This window comes from Myotis daubentonii, chromosome 9, assembly GCF_963259705.1.
Source record: "Myotis daubentonii chromosome 9, mMyoDau2.1, whole genome shotgun sequence".
Lineage (NCBI taxonomy): Eukaryota > Metazoa > Chordata > Mammalia > Chiroptera > Vespertilionidae > Myotis > Myotis daubentonii.
In genome coordinates, this window is record NC_081848.1 from 39,777,509 (window position 1) to 39,792,840 (window position 15,332).

Consider the following 15,332-nt stretch of genomic DNA (forward strand, 5'->3'; position numbering starts at 1 on the left):
TTATTTTATAAAAACTTACACCTGCAAGTAATGAAGTGACCATAAGAGAGGGCTTAACCTGGAATACAGGATATAATGAGGGGCCTATAAACCCCTAAAATTATATGCAAAATCTAACATGTATATTGGCATGTGTATCTTTTTGGTGAGAGAGTTCATAGTGTAATCAGATTTTCAAAGAAGTCTATGACCCGAGAGGTTAAAAAAATTACTTAACTATAAACAGTCACAAAGTCTTTTAAACATGAATTTGTACAATAAAATAACATCCAACAGCTCCATCTATGGGTAGGTCATCATCACTTAACAGAAATAATGACAACTACCAAAGATCAGTGCATCTTATGAATGCTTGTGTTTAAATCATGTCACTCTAGTGGGAATTTATTAACTACAGTATCACAGTTTTTCTTTCCAGATATAGATGCAAAAATTAGGAGACTGTTGATGAATTCTACTTACAGTACTTCAGCACCAAAAATTGGGCAGTTATGCTGATATATGTATATACAGTTCAACATTTGTCAGTCTTAAAACACTTATAGTGAAATCTATATAAAACCGTTAAAAACATTTCTATTTACATTTCTTAAAAATGAAAAGTATAATTTCCTTTGCCACAACTTGTCAAAACTGCCTTATCCTCCCACCCTCTTACCCCTCACTCTACTTATGACAGTGGTCACAAGACCCAAACATATTGCTTAAACAAACTATGTCCTAAAAAGGTAGAATGCTTAAAAACATTACATTTAGAACTGTAAATGAACCTTTTATACATTTCAAAGGGGGTTAAACAAAAGTATGTAAAAGATTTTTCAAAGTCTCAGTCCAACATGAATGTGCAATTTCAATGTAAAGATAGCAACATATGAATAATTTGTTTTCCTGAACATAACTGAACATTTCCTTTGGGTCAGAAAATGTTTCTTTTTCCTCTGCTTCACAATGAAACATTTTCTTATAAGTTTTCTTAAAGTGGGGAGGGGGGAGGTGGAAATGTAGGCAATCCTGGTTTACAGGAAATTTGTCAGAAGGAATATAGTCTGCTTTAAAATGTTTACATTTAAATAAATAGAAGGCAAGTGTGCTGGCCTGGAGCACAAAGGAACAACAACACAATAAATTAGCATACAATTGGTGAGAATGTACAAACCACCAAAAAAAGCACTTCCCACTGGTTAGGGATCTGATTTTTCATCATCCAACAAGGACTCTTTAATGCCAGTATTTTTCTAGTTATTTTAAAAACTATGATCTGAGCAAATGTAAAATGTTGAATTGGTTAATTCAACCCTTCCAGGGATTTGCAAAAATATACAAGATTAAAGGGGGGAAAAACTGTTCCTGACACACTGTTTCAAAGTACAAACTATTCACATTCTCCTTTTTTGATGGTGTTTTGCTCAGTAGAAACCAGCTGAGGAACATTCACAGAAAAAGTCTCTTTCCACTGCAAGGCAAACTTTTCCATCAGCCACGGTCCAACAGAGGAAGAATATCAGGTCTCCTGCCCTGTAGATGTGCATCACTTTTTCTTTTTCTTCTTTTTTTTTCCTTTTTTCTTTCTTTTCACTTTTTTAAAAGTACATTCCCTGTTTTATTTTGCTTTAAAATGCTTCTCCTGCAGCAATTCTTGTTGAAACACCGCTGCTGCAGGATGTCCAGTCTAAGCATGGGCAAAGTGCTGTCTTTACACATCAAAATACAAGGGCTTCCCTGGACACTTGGTAACCAAGTAGGTTTTAAAGTGCACTCCTGTGTCCAAAACACTAGGATCGTTCAGCAGAACTCTGAGAGGGACTGGGCTCAGTTCCATCCTCTGTGCTACTGTCTATGTCCTGCTCCATTGCTGTTTCGTCCTCATCCAACTGCTGACTGGTGAAGTTGTTTAGCTCAAGGAGCCCGCTGGGCTCTACTACCACATTGGAGCTGGAGTGACAGGGAATAGCATACTGGGGAATGGCCTGGAAGAGAAGACACAGGAGAGAAGCTTTATGGTAAGAAAAGGTAACAGAAAGATTCTCCAACAACCCTAAAGAAGGAAAAAGGAATCTGACATTTATTAGACAATTACTACACGCTAGACACTGTGCTAGGTACTTTCACATGATATTCTACTAAATCCCCATAATAACACTAAAGGAAAACACTATTCCCATTTTACAAATGAGGAAACTAAGAGGGTCAGTGACTTAATCAGAGTCACACAGTTGGTCAGGGTTAATGTCAGGATTCAAAGTCACGTCCTATTAAACTCAAAGTAATCTTTCTACTCCTTGATGGTTCCTCTTCTAACAAGGGAGGTGAAAGCTATGCCTATTCAAGAGACAGACTTTGAAGGACATTTTCATTTGATCATTAAGCACATTTTAAATGTGTATGTAGTCAAATTTTTTGTTTGTCCCCCCCCCCCCCCGCCCTTCTCCCCATCCCCTCTCACATAGCTAATCCTTGTGAAAAAGTCTCAGAGTCAGGAAACCAGGATTTTTGTTCAGCTTTGGCTCTAACTATGGACCTCTGAAAAAGTCACTTCACTTCCTTGAGCTTTAGTTTGCTTTTGTGTAAAATAAGATAGTTGAAGAAGATATATTCTAAAGATCCTTACAGTTTTAAAATTCTACGAATTCCATATATATAGACTCTTTCAGGAGAGTAGATATAGTCTATCTTGTTTACTACTCTAATCTCAGCACCTAGCACAGTGCCTGGAACATAGAGTTAAATAATACATGTGGAATGAATGAACAAACAAATGAATGAACAAATGAGTAAACGAACTATACATTACCTCTGTCTACAAAGAATCATGCTTTTTATTCAAAGCATTTACTATCAAAGCACTTCTGCAGACTTCCTTCACTCATCCCCATAGGTATTTTTCTGAATCAGCAAAATCAGTATGTACTTCAGGTCAAAGCTAAGTATAACTAATAAGATCTGAAAATGTTCTAGCAATGTATTAATGATAATTATAATAACATGAGCTATTTTTATTGAATCTCTCAGACACTTGACCAGTTGCTTTATATACATCTTCTGACCTAATCCCCAAAACAACACTGTGAGGCAAATGTCATTGTTTCCATTTTATAGATGATAAAACTGAGGTACAGAGATTAACTTTGTTGCTCAAAACCAAAATGCTGATAAGGAGTACAGGTGAGATTCAAATCTAGGTATTTCTGACTCCAAAAGCTTGATTCTTAATCCCTATGCTGCTCTTCCCTTTAACATAGCAATCTAGCACATGGTACATGCTAAAAGTTAGCTGAGTATTCTTAAGAGAAACTATTAAATAGCTATTATCCTGATACATGCAATATATTGCATTTTCATCCCTGTTCAGAAAGTGCAGAAAATAATTTCCAATTAAGCTATCCAAAATTATTTTCAATTTAGTGAGTATACCAATTTACCCCCCCAGGAGCCAAAGTAAATTTTAGTAAAAATAGTATTAGCTACAATTTATTGGGCAATCACTGTGAGCCAGGTACTCAATTTTATGTAATCCTTACATCAATCATGTAAAGTAGGCGCACCTTATTCCTGCTTTACTGATGAATAGACTAAGGTACAGTGAGGTTAAGTAAGTAGCCTTGCCCAAAGTCACACAGTGAATGGCAAAGCCTGGAAACCATTCATTTTTTACTACACCTCTTCAGAGGAAAACAACAAATCCCTTTGTCAAAGATTATTTAATTCACTAACATTTGTTTTTAATAGGGGGAGAAACAAATTATTTAAATAATTCAATGGCCAGTTCTATTTGCCTTTAAGCATTTCCCCCATACTTAATTATATTGTACTAGAGGCCTGGTGCATGAAATTCATGCACTGGGGGGGGGGGTGTCCTTTAGCCCGTCCTACACCCTCTCACAGTCTGGAAGCCCTCGGGGGATGTCCAACTGATGGCTTAGGCCTGCTCCCCAGGGGTGCGGGCCTAAGCCGTCAGTTGGATATCCTTAGCATTGTCGCGGAGGTGGGAGAGGCTCCCACCACTGCCTCTGTGCTCGTGAGCCATGAGCCTGGCTTCTGGCTGAGCAGCGCTCCGCCTGTGGGAGTGCACTGACCACTAGGGGGCAGCTTCTGTGTTGAGTGTCTGACCCCTGGTGGTCAGTGAGCATCATAGCGACTGGTAGTTTCACTGTTTGGTAGATTTGCATATTAGCCTTTTATTATATAGGAGGATTTGGATTAATATTGGTTAATTTGCATTCTCTCAGAGCTTGGCATCATGGAAAAGGAACTTTACCACAGGAACTGCCAAGTGTGAATCTATGGTAAAATCCTAGACTATTCACATTTCATAAATCTAAAAATTCTCAATTAACTAAAATTGTTGCTCTGATACCTTCTGAGACAAGTATCAGTTCATCAAAAAATGACAACTGTCAAACAGCCTGGTACTCTGCAAGGGGAAAGGGAATAAAACACAACTTCTAAGGACTAGTCTGAACTAAATCTTGATCTATTATGCATGATGAAAGATGAGTTTAGAATGAAGAGAATGTGAGATTTTTGTTCACTAGCTTGTACTTACCAAGACAGGACAGTAATCATAATAAGATTTTTCTATTATAATGATTGAAATAAAAAGCAAAGCTTTGAGGTTAATCCCAAGTTAGATATAAAGTTAAATTACTGAGAAAATTTTCTTGTTTCTCCAGACATTTCAGTTAGTTAAATTTTTAAAAATATATTTTTATTGATTTTTTTACAGAGAGGAAGGGAGAGGGATAGAGAGGTAGAAACATCGATGAGAGAGAAACATCGATCAGCTACCTCCTGCACACTCCCTACTGGGGATGTGTCCGCAACCAAGGTACATGCCCTTGACCAGAATTGAACCTAGGCCCCTTCAGTCTGCAGGCCGATGCTCTGTCCACTGAGCCAAACTGGCAAGGGCTAATTAAATTTTTATTATCCTAAAAACCATAAATTTGGGTCAAGTTCAAAAACTATGTTTTTCCAAGGAAAGGATCCCTAAAGTGTACTTGAAATAGAAGTACAATCCAATTATATCCCAGGAGAGTTTGAGCAAAGATTAGGGAGCCCAAAATTGACCCTAGGAAGTTGCCAATCTTCAAGGGTGACCTATTGAATTTAACACTGGGAAGTGCGACTTGCCTAAATCAAGCTGACATATAGGCTCAGGACCCATGACTGTCTCTAAGGTGTGCTGTGTGACAATGTCCATCAATTTTCTGGGATTCACTTCCAAAAAATAAGTATAAAATTGTATATTTGAATAAGTATTAAACCAAATTTGTCAATCACCATCTCAAGGTAATCTGCCTTTTCTCCATATTGGTTTGACTTTTCCTATGACATCCCAAAACCCACCAAACCGCCCCGCGCGCCCCCCCCCCCCCCCAAGATGCCCAAGAGTTCTCATGTTCTTTCCAATTCTTACCTGGATGATAATTTCTGCTGGGCTCTCTTCAGCTTTCTGTTGGCCTACATTCTGAATATGCATGAACTGGCCTGTTGTAGGCATTCCTGCTGCATCGATTTTCCTTGTTGTTAGGGGAGGGCCAGCAGCAGATGGACTTGAACAGGACTCTCTACACTTCTGTTGCTGGGGAGTGCAATTTGCCATCCCTGTCACCACCACGTGGGTGGAGGATGATGATCCTGCTTCACCAGGGAGCATACTGGTGGCAAGAGCCTTCTTTGGGGGATCCACTACCATATGCTCTACATTTGTATCAATCTGAGCTTCCATCAAAGACATTTTCAAAATGTCTGACACTGCTGTCTTCTCAGAGGTCTGAATGGGAGATATGCTTGTAACTGGTGATGTCAGCTTAGGCACAGAACTGCCACCAGTTATCTTTGTAACTGTGGGTGGCTGGCGCCCCTCAAAAGTTATCTTTGTAACAGAGGATCCTTGGGTTATAATTGGCTGCTCCACCTGAAAACAAATTGGGGTTGTGTGTGTTACAGCTACATCTCTTTGAAAATCTACCAAACACCCCAGACAATATGGCAAAAGAAACATTTGTGCGGTATATACTAGGAAGACATTTTGAAGCGTGGTGTTTCAATAAGAGGGCTGGTAGGAAAGAAACTGGCTACTTGGAAGGAATCTAGGGAAAGAGGGGTCAAAAGTTCAGCCAGCCAAAGTTCATACAAATTAAGGGGGAAAAAAGTCACAGCAGTCTTGTTTTCCATGGGGATTCATATTCCCACACAGTATACCTTCAACCTGTCTCAAATTATTTTATATAATCTTCGGCTGTTTAAAATAATGTTTCAAAAAATCTTTTGCTTCAAAATACATTTACACAAACATATTCTATATATTTATGTATTTATAATTTACACATACACACATCACTCCATAGCCAATGACTTTCCCGAAAATAGCTTTTCTTTCAACTATCCACAAATAATTTCTCTGCAATCTAGAAGATAAATCTAGGAGATAATTTATTAACTAGATGGTGATCATGTAAACTACAAAGGAAGATGTTCAATGAAGTGCCTTAAAAGACTGTAGTTTACTTCGCATTACTGCCACAGAAATAAGAGTTTACAGGCATGGAAATAAATATTTTATACCTAAAAATATAGAAATAATTTAGGGATATCGCTTCTATGCACTGTTGATCAATGCTGAAGTGATTTCATTAAAAAATGCCTGGAAAATCAACTTCTGAGTGCTATGCTTTTCCCCCTTCCTATATTAATGATGTGCACTTCTTCCCTAATGCCAACCTTCTGACGGGGTAAACTAACTCCAGCATAACGAGGCTTTCGAGTTTCCTCTTGCCAGGAGAAAGCACTGCTAATCAGGATAGGGTCGTGATGGTTTCATTTTTTCCGTGAACAGAGAAGTTTAACTTTGCATGCTATCAATATTCCGTTACCTGGCTTGCCGGCTGTTTCTCTGACGAGGCTGGGAGCGCCATTTGGCTCTGGGGGGTTTGGGGTTGCACGTAGATTTTTGGTTGGTTCGGAGCCTGCTGCAGTTTAGGGAGCTGCTGTGTGGTTTTCACGGCAAGCACCTGTACTACAGTTTGCGGGGGCTGTGCCATTAAGGTAGGAAGCTGCCTGTCTTTGGCCACGATAGGATGCTGTGTGTGCTGTACATCTGGCTTGGGCTGTGCTTGTTCTTGCTGGAGAGGGGTGAGTTTTTGATGCCTGATGGAAAGCTGGGGCATTTGCGGGAGTTTGTGCTGGAGCTGGTCTGCCTGCAGGTGGATGGTCTGCTTCTGTTTAGTCTGGAAGCACTGCAGAGTTTTCACTTGCAGCTGAGTCTGTTCCAGCTGGGGCTGGCTAAGTTTCTGCTGTTTAGCGGACTGTGACTGAGTCAGGGCAGATCGATAAAACAGACCTGTCTGAGGGTCTAAAGTGTCCATCTCTTCAACCTCGCCCTCCTCAGTTCCAAGTTCCTCGCTGTGTTTGGTAAAAGCAGTGTGGCTGCTTAATGCCTAAGTAAAAAAGGCACAAAGTAAGAATGAAATAAGAAAAACACCTATAATGCTACATTTTTCCTCCAACTGGAAAAGACTTGGTTATGAGATTCATGCAAAAATTATCAGAGGGAAGAGCCTAAAAAGACCAAGAAACCTCAAGATTTCCAAATCTAAAGGGGGCTTTACATTGAGACTCCGGTAATTTTAACTCTCAGACATTAAGTACTGTCAAAACTAGTCTACTCACTTCTATAGGAAAAGTTTGAGGGCCCGAACTTATAGGTAAGAAGAATAAGGTTGCTCTGCAAGCACAGCCCAACACAGAAAAAGAAGAAAAGGCTGCCTGTCTAAAGAAACAGCTCTCAAGACTGGTGATCAGAGATGCTAACCATACAAAGATGTAGCAAACCAGCAATGAAGCATCCAGAGAAAAGCTAAGGTTCAGAGAAGCCTACTTTGGCCGTGTGCATGCCCAACACTGTCCAGAACAGCGGTCGCCAACCGGTGGTCCGCAGAACACTGGTGGTCCGTGAGGTCTGAAAGGTTGGCGACCGCGGGTCCAGAAGGTAAGAATTGTTGCCTGAGGGACAAGCCCATCCCTGTCCCCACAGAGGGCCTCTCTGCTCAGAGTGGAGATGGTTAATCGGACTTCACAAAGGTCTGCGGAAACCACCCTCTGCACTAGCCCTCCTTCATCCCTTTGCTCAGATTCTAGGCCCACCAGGCAACAGCTTCCCAGACCCGGCTCCCTGGAGAGAAGGCGGGGTAGGGGGTGGGGGTGGGGGGGGGGACGACGACAAGAGCACTTCTGTCAGTGGAAAGGGAGATTGTCTGGTGTTGGTTCTAATAGTGTTGGGAGGAACATCGATCTTGAGTGACATGATTTGGGCCAGCCTGTCTGACCTCTCTGGCTGTCTTGAGAAAGGTCAATGTCAGGACTGGCCAGAAGAGGGTCAGGCTTCAGGGAGATCTGACACCTAACAAAACCTCTGGCCATCTGACTTCCCTCAGTTACACCAATCCCATCCTGTCATATGCTGTACCTCTATAAGATTCAATTAAAACCCTCCCCCCATCTCTTAACGACTTACACATACAGGTTTTTAATTCAACATTTTCTTCATTGCCTTTCAGGTAGTTTGCCTACTATTAGGGTCAACTGCTACCGGTAGTGGAGAGATGGTGATTTATGTAAATATGTATATGTGATATCTATGATATCACTTTATAATAAAGGCAGGCTACTTTGAGTTTAAATCCTGGCTCTGCCACCTAGGATAAGTTACTTAACTTCTGTGAGCATGAGTTTCCTCATTTGTAAGAGGGATAATATACCCATCTTACAGGATCATAGAATTAAACAAGTTAGTGCATTTAAAGCTCAAAGCACAGTATCTTGACAAAAAAAAAAATCAACTTATCAACATGTTTTTCTTTCTCCCATTATCCTTGGTACCAGATTTTCTGTTTTAATTAATTCATTCTCCCTGTTGAATCTTTTCCTTCTTCATTGGTCATATATAATAATTTTAAAAAGTCAAATATTTATTTACCTACTTATTCATAATGTTTCCATGAGGACTCATTATAAAAGCAAAAAGTAAAACAAATAAGAAAAAAACAAAACAACCTTAGTAACAAAAACCGAAACAAGCCAACTTTGGTTTCATTTGAAACTTACCTCAGTGATAAATTCTTTCATAACAATAAAAATCACAGAAGCAGCGGCCAATTTTGATGTCATAAATTCATCTAGATAGCCCCACCCTTTCAAAATAGTAAGAGTTCACAGAAAATCCAAGAATATTATTTTTTAGTTACTTTCTGTTAAGACTTTCAATTCATTTCCTCTATTCACTCCTCACAGATGAAAGAAGTACACAAACACTCTCTGATTCAGTTATTTCTCCTCTTACAAGAGAAGATGAAACTGAACCTCATTTCAGGCAAAATGCTGTTACAGAAGGTAGGAAGAAAAAGAAGAGGTACAACCTGCTGCATAATGTGGGTAATTGCTCCTGGGGAAGATGCTGGAATGGACTTCACCACCACTGAAGTCTGTGTTGCAGTCTGTGACTGAGCCACATGCTGGAGTAGTGTCCGCTGGGGCTGGGAGGGCTGTTGGGGCTGGGAGCGATGGCTGACTGAAAATAGAGGAGGTGATGATATTTCTCCAGAAATCACTACAGCATATGTAGCTAGTAGTCATTTTAAACAAATATATGTGATACTGCCTCACAGAGAAAGTGTGATACTGTGAACTAGGAGGTAGAAGACCAGAGTCTGCCCATCTATGAGCTGTGTGACTCTGAGAAAGTCACACCCTCCTATGAGTTGTACTCACTTTCTCCAGTGATCTTTATCCCACTAAATAAAATAATAACCAGTTTCTGTAATGGAATCCCAGATTAATTTCTTTAGGGATCAAAAGACAATACAAGTTTATTTAATCTCTTGACGCCAAATCCAAATGGAACAAAAACCAGAAGCATCTACTCCTTTATGTTTATACTAGAGGCCCAGTGTACGAAAATTGTGCAGGGGGCGGGGGATCCCCTCAGCCCATCCTGCACCCTCTCGCAGTCCGGGACCCTTCGTTCCTTACTGCCCACCACCGCTTGGCTTGCTGCTCCTTAGCGTTGCGGAGGAGGAGGGAGAGGCTCCCACCACCGCTGCTGCACTAGCCAGCCGTGAACCTGGCTTCTGATGAGTGATGCTCCCCCTGGGGGAGCACACTGATGACCAGGGGGAAGCTCCTGTGTTGAGTGTCTGCCCCCTGGTGGTCAATGCGCATCATAGCAGTCTTTCTGGTTGTTCTGCTGCAGTGGTCACTTAGGCTTTTATTATATAGACTAACAAAAATTTGTGCACTGGGAGTGAGGGGGTCCCTCAACCCGGCCTGTGCCCTCTTGCAGTCTGGGACCCCTTGGGGGATGTCCACCTGCTGGCTTAGGCCCGCTCCCTGGGGGATCGGGCCTAAGCTGGCAATCAGACATCCCTCTGGCAGCCCAGGAGCCCTCAGAGGATGTCCACTTGCCAGCGGGGACCAGGCCTAAGCTGCAGTCGGACATCCTTATCACTGCGGAGGAGGCGGGAGAGGCTCCCGCCATCACTGCTGTGCTGGCAACCATCAGCCTGGCTTGTGGCTGAGCAGAGCTCCCCCCGTGGGAGCGCACTGACCACCAGGGGGCAGCTCCTGCATTGAGCATCTGCCCCCCGGTGGTCAGTGTGTGTCATAGTGACCAGTCATTTCCAGTTGTTCTGCTGTTAGGGTCTATTTACATATTACCCTTTTATTATATGCCTGGTGCATGGGTGGGGGCTGGCTGGTTTGCCCTGAAGGGTGTCCCAGATCAGGGTGGGAGTCCCACTGGGGTGCCTGGCCAGTCTGGGTGAGTGGCTGATGGCTGTTTGCAGGCTGCCAAGCCCTCCAGCGGGGACCCTCACCCCATGAGGGTGTGGCCAGCCTGGGTGAGGGACTGATGGCTGTTTGCAGGCTGGCCACAGCCCTTTCAGGGAGGGGGTCCTTGCTGGGGTGCCTGGCCAGCCTGGGTGAGGGGCTGATGGCTGTTTGCAGGCTGGCCACAGCCCCCAGCTACCCAAGCTCCCAGTGGAGGCTGGCTAGAAGCAGGTGTCTGGGATTTATCTTCTATAATTGAAACTTTGTTGCCTTTAACGGAGGCCACAGCTGGCCAGGGCAGGTGGGAAGCTTGGCTTCCTCCATCGCCGGGGCAACCAAGCCTCCTGCTTGCTCCAGCTCCGTGGCTGCCGGCCGCCATCTTGGTTGGGTTAATTTGCTCTAATTGGCTGGTGGGTGTGGCTTGGGACATAGCGAAGGTACAGTCAATTTGCATGTTTTTCTTTTATTAGATTAGATAGCCTTACAGTTCCTAAAGCTGCAAGAGGTCAAGATGATACTGCAGAGAGTGTCATCACTAAGAGTCACACCTGGATTCTGCCCCATGCTGCCAACAACCAGCTATGGGAAATTGAAGAGGTTATATAAACTTTATTTAACCTCTAAAACTTAAGAGATTTTGTTGGTTTGTTTGATTTTTGTTTTTTAATGGGATAATAATAATTTGTTTCTACCTAGAAGGGGACCAAATGAAGTAATGGATTGAAAACATTCCTTAAGTTGTTAAGTACTAAAATATAAAGTTAACAAAATAATACATCTTCTCTTAGCTCATCTGACCCAAATAAGAGTATACATTGAAATAACCCCACTTTTTTTTTTTGCTACAAAGATCCCATGTAGTGAACTATCTATATTGATGCCAATCGATCATATTTTAACAGCCTGAATTTCAACATTTTAAACAGTACAAACATTCACTGCTTCTTATTCTACACAGCTTTAAAAATGCTTATATTTACTGAGAAACCAACTTTCTGAATCAGGAACAGAGTAAAGAATTCTAGAAAATAAGCTAAGAATTTGAGAATATGAAAACTCCATAATCCATGATTCTAATGCTCATATATATATATATTTTTAAGTATATTTTTATTGATTTCAGAGAGGAAAGGAGAGGGAGAGATAGAAACATCAATGATGAGAGGGACTCATTGATCAGCTGCCTTCTGAATGCCCCCTACTGGGGATCAAGCCCGCAACCTGGGCATGTGCCTTTGACTGGAATCAAACCTGGGACCCTTCAGTCTGCAGGCTGATGCTCTATCCACTGAGCCAAACTGGCGAGGGCTAATGCTCATATATCTTGATCTACAATTTCAAGTAGTAGTGGTTTCATACTTAGAAAAGTCATCAGTGGGGTATCCAAGTGTAAGATGATCACTACAGAAATCAATGTAAAAATGCCATTTATGTGTTATAAGTACAGAACTTTAAAACTATCCAGTGAAATGTAAACAAGCTTTATTTCAATACTTTCTATCTATAATCAAAAATGCATTTTTCTATTGTTGCTGTATGTACATACCAGTATGCCTACATCTGGAAGGAGGCCACAGGGTGAACATTGGAAAACAGCTTAACTGGGCCAAATAAATACCATAAACTCACTTATTTCTTTAAAGAACTCTTTTTCCCCCCAATATCAAATTGTTTATTTCTGAGAAAAAATCCCACTATTCTGCAAAAAGAAAATCTCTCTTCCTTTCTTTCACTGATTGGAACTTTCCTTTCCTCTACCAGATCAGAGTAGAGCGTATACATTGAAGTGGTTCTCCCCCAAACAATCATCTTTTACCTTTGGTTATACAACAAATGGATGCACACCACTCACCTAGAAGGGGAAAAGCAACCTCTGTCCCCTCATCACTGCATTCTGAAAAGGATAAGTATGGGAAGAAATCATAGGTCTTTTCATCTATTTATGATAATCTAATCTATACCGAGGGCAATACTGATTCCCTAACATATTGCCCTCTGCTTTATTTAGCTTTCTGCTAAATATCTCTGAAGTAAATGCTAGATGGCTTTCCATAATCTTTAAATGGATTTTCCATTTGGCAATTTTAACCCATTAGTCTTGATATCTTCTAAAATGAAGCCAAAGAATTCCCTCTCTGCTTCAGTATTTAGATCCTTCAAATATTTTTAACTTTATGTTCTCTTTTAATCACTGCTAAGGAATACTTAAGACAGGTGTTCTTTACATAGTGCCTCATAAGTCCTCTCTCCTAACCCTGAATTATTCACATTACTACTCTCTGAACTATTTCAAATCTCAAGGTAATGAAGTGTCCAAAACAGAAAGCAGTATTCCAGGTGTGGTTTCACCAGCATCTGAAAGAATCTATTATCCTTCCTGCTCCATTTTCTATATACAACATCCAAAAATCTCATTAGTATTTTGCTTCCAGGCTGTATTTTAAACAAATACCTAATTCACTTTCCACCAGAACTCATAAGTATTTATAATAACTTAAAAATTTCCACATTTTTTTCCTTTACATTAAAAAAGGATTGGATTTTCTACCTTCTTTCTCCCTTGATCCATCTCTCCCCCGCCTCCAAAATTAAAAAGTTCGGATGCATAAAAAATGTTTATCTCTAGATAAAAAAATATTTATCCTCTCTCTAAAAGTGTTACCCTATAGTCACAGATATTATTTATGGCCAACTTGCAGTTTTATATTACTCGCAAACTGTAGCAACCTATTACCCGCCTCTCCCCAACCCCTAGTCATAAGAGAGTAATCCCAAGGACAAAGTGAATTTGCTCTCAGAGCAAACTGAAAAAGATCTGGAAATGTAAAAAATATATTCTCCCCCAAATAACCACCCTATGAAATGCAGAAAGGTAGCTCTCCTACCTTAATACTACTTTTTAAAAGGACACCTACCTGTAGTGATGTATTCAGCAACGAGTTCTGACTCTACTACAGCAATTGATGGACTCTCCGGAGAATGTCTCTTTTCCTGGGTCATCTGAATAGGCACTGCCATTTGACTCAAGTCAATAGTAGGTTGTCTTGGTTTAGATTCCAATTTTTCCTTTACTGCATAAAAAAGTCAAGGGAAAAGTTAACTTTTATTACAAACAAGTACCCAAACCAGAGTTGTCCATGGGAATAACGAACCAGACCTCTGGGGTGCCACACTGGCAGTGACTAAGGAGACAATGAGTTGAAAAGGAAAAATCAGACTGCTATGCAAGGGTATAGAGTCCACAACTTGTGCAATCATACCCAAAAGCCTAGCAAAAAGGACTCAAATGCAATCAGAGTAAAATCCCCCCCCAATATCATTAGGCCAGACAACTGGTTCTGTTTCCCTTATACACATTTCCCTTCCAACATTTTCTTTACCCTTCTTCAAGGGAGTCCCTGGTATCCTTGAGTTCACCAACCTGAAAACAAAGGGTGAATAAGCAGTACATAGCATGATTTCCACTCAGGCACATCTACCCTGAATTACACAACTCAGTGATCAGTTTAATTTGTTCTATTAAAATTTTAAGGTAATCTCTAAAGAAATATTATAGTATTTTTAATGACTTTTAAAAAATAAAAATTTTCAACATTAGAAAAAATGGCTTCTGTGTTCCTGAAAAAAAAACAAAAAAACAAAAAAACTCTTCTGGAATAGTCTAGAATCAGGAATGGTTTCTGTGGACAGATTTATTTTTCTATCTTATCACTTTTTCCACAGAATCTACTCATTCAGTTTCTACCTTCTTATAAGGCATTAATGAAAATGGCTGAGTATGTAAAAAACAAGGAGCTGAGGAAATGACTAAGGCTAAAAATAATATCAATATTTTAAAATGTTAACCAAAGACTTACATTAAATACTAGTATTCTTGGGGTAGTGTAGAGTGGATGTCACAACAAAGAGCAGTAACCAATAATCAAGTCCACTGAATGATCATTCAGATTATTCGCACAAAGCATATAATGTGACAAAATCAAGATAATCATTTAAACAAAGAAAGCAAAACAAAGCCAAAAGAATACAGAAGTCGCTCTATAAGTAGAGAGGACATTGAACTAGGAATCAAGACATTGAATATCACTCTGCCACTAACCTACTGGGTAACCTCTCTAGTTTCAGTTTACTTATCCATAAAATGAAAGGGTTGGATGAGATCACTGCTAAGGTCCCTTAAATACTCTGACAATCTCTGACCTATTATAATAGAGAGGTCAGTATTTATAACACAGGTTTTGCCTAGTTCGTTGAAGATATTTAGTAACTAGAAATACTGACAGAATCTTGTGAGGATAGTTTTGCATGGAAGTTCAAGTAAGTAAATTATATAAAGAAATATGAAGATAAAATTAAAACAAATCAGAATGCTAGGAAGGGCCATTAATGGTGTTTTATGAACATAAAACTGTCCCACCAATATCAAGGAGGATGACGGGCCCTTCAATCTGCCTACTATTTTTGAATAGAGCTGGTGTCCTGTATCTATCTTTCCACTTAGAAGTAAC

The 15,332-nt window shown here is 40.4% G+C and overlaps 1 protein-coding gene across 8 annotated transcripts in view; it reads right to left on the reverse strand.

Annotated features, from left to right (window-relative positions):
- Positions 1-352: 352 nt before the first annotated feature.
- Positions 353-15,332, reverse strand: part of EMSY (EMSY transcriptional repressor, BRCA2 interacting) — an 85,749-nt gene continuing 70,769 nt past the window's right edge. For 6 of the 8 annotated variants that reach the window (XM_059708390.1, XM_059708391.1, XM_059708387.1 and 3 more), the window contains 6 exons: positions 13,740-13,895; positions 12,677-12,718; positions 9,417-9,568; positions 6,876-7,439; positions 5,417-5,917; positions 353-1,967 (listed from right to left, as the gene is read on the reverse strand). In XM_059708390.1, coding sequence (XP_059564373.1) covers positions 1,773-1,967; positions 5,417-5,917; positions 6,876-7,439; positions 9,417-9,568; positions 12,677-12,718; positions 13,740-13,895 — 1,610 coding nt within the window. In that variant the 3' untranslated portion in view covers positions 353-1,772. The remainder of the gene's footprint in view (positions 1,968-5,416; positions 5,918-6,875; positions 7,440-9,416; positions 9,569-12,676; positions 12,719-13,739; positions 13,896-15,332) is intronic. The other 2 variants (XM_059708393.1, XM_059708388.1) reach the window with 1 other exon arrangement.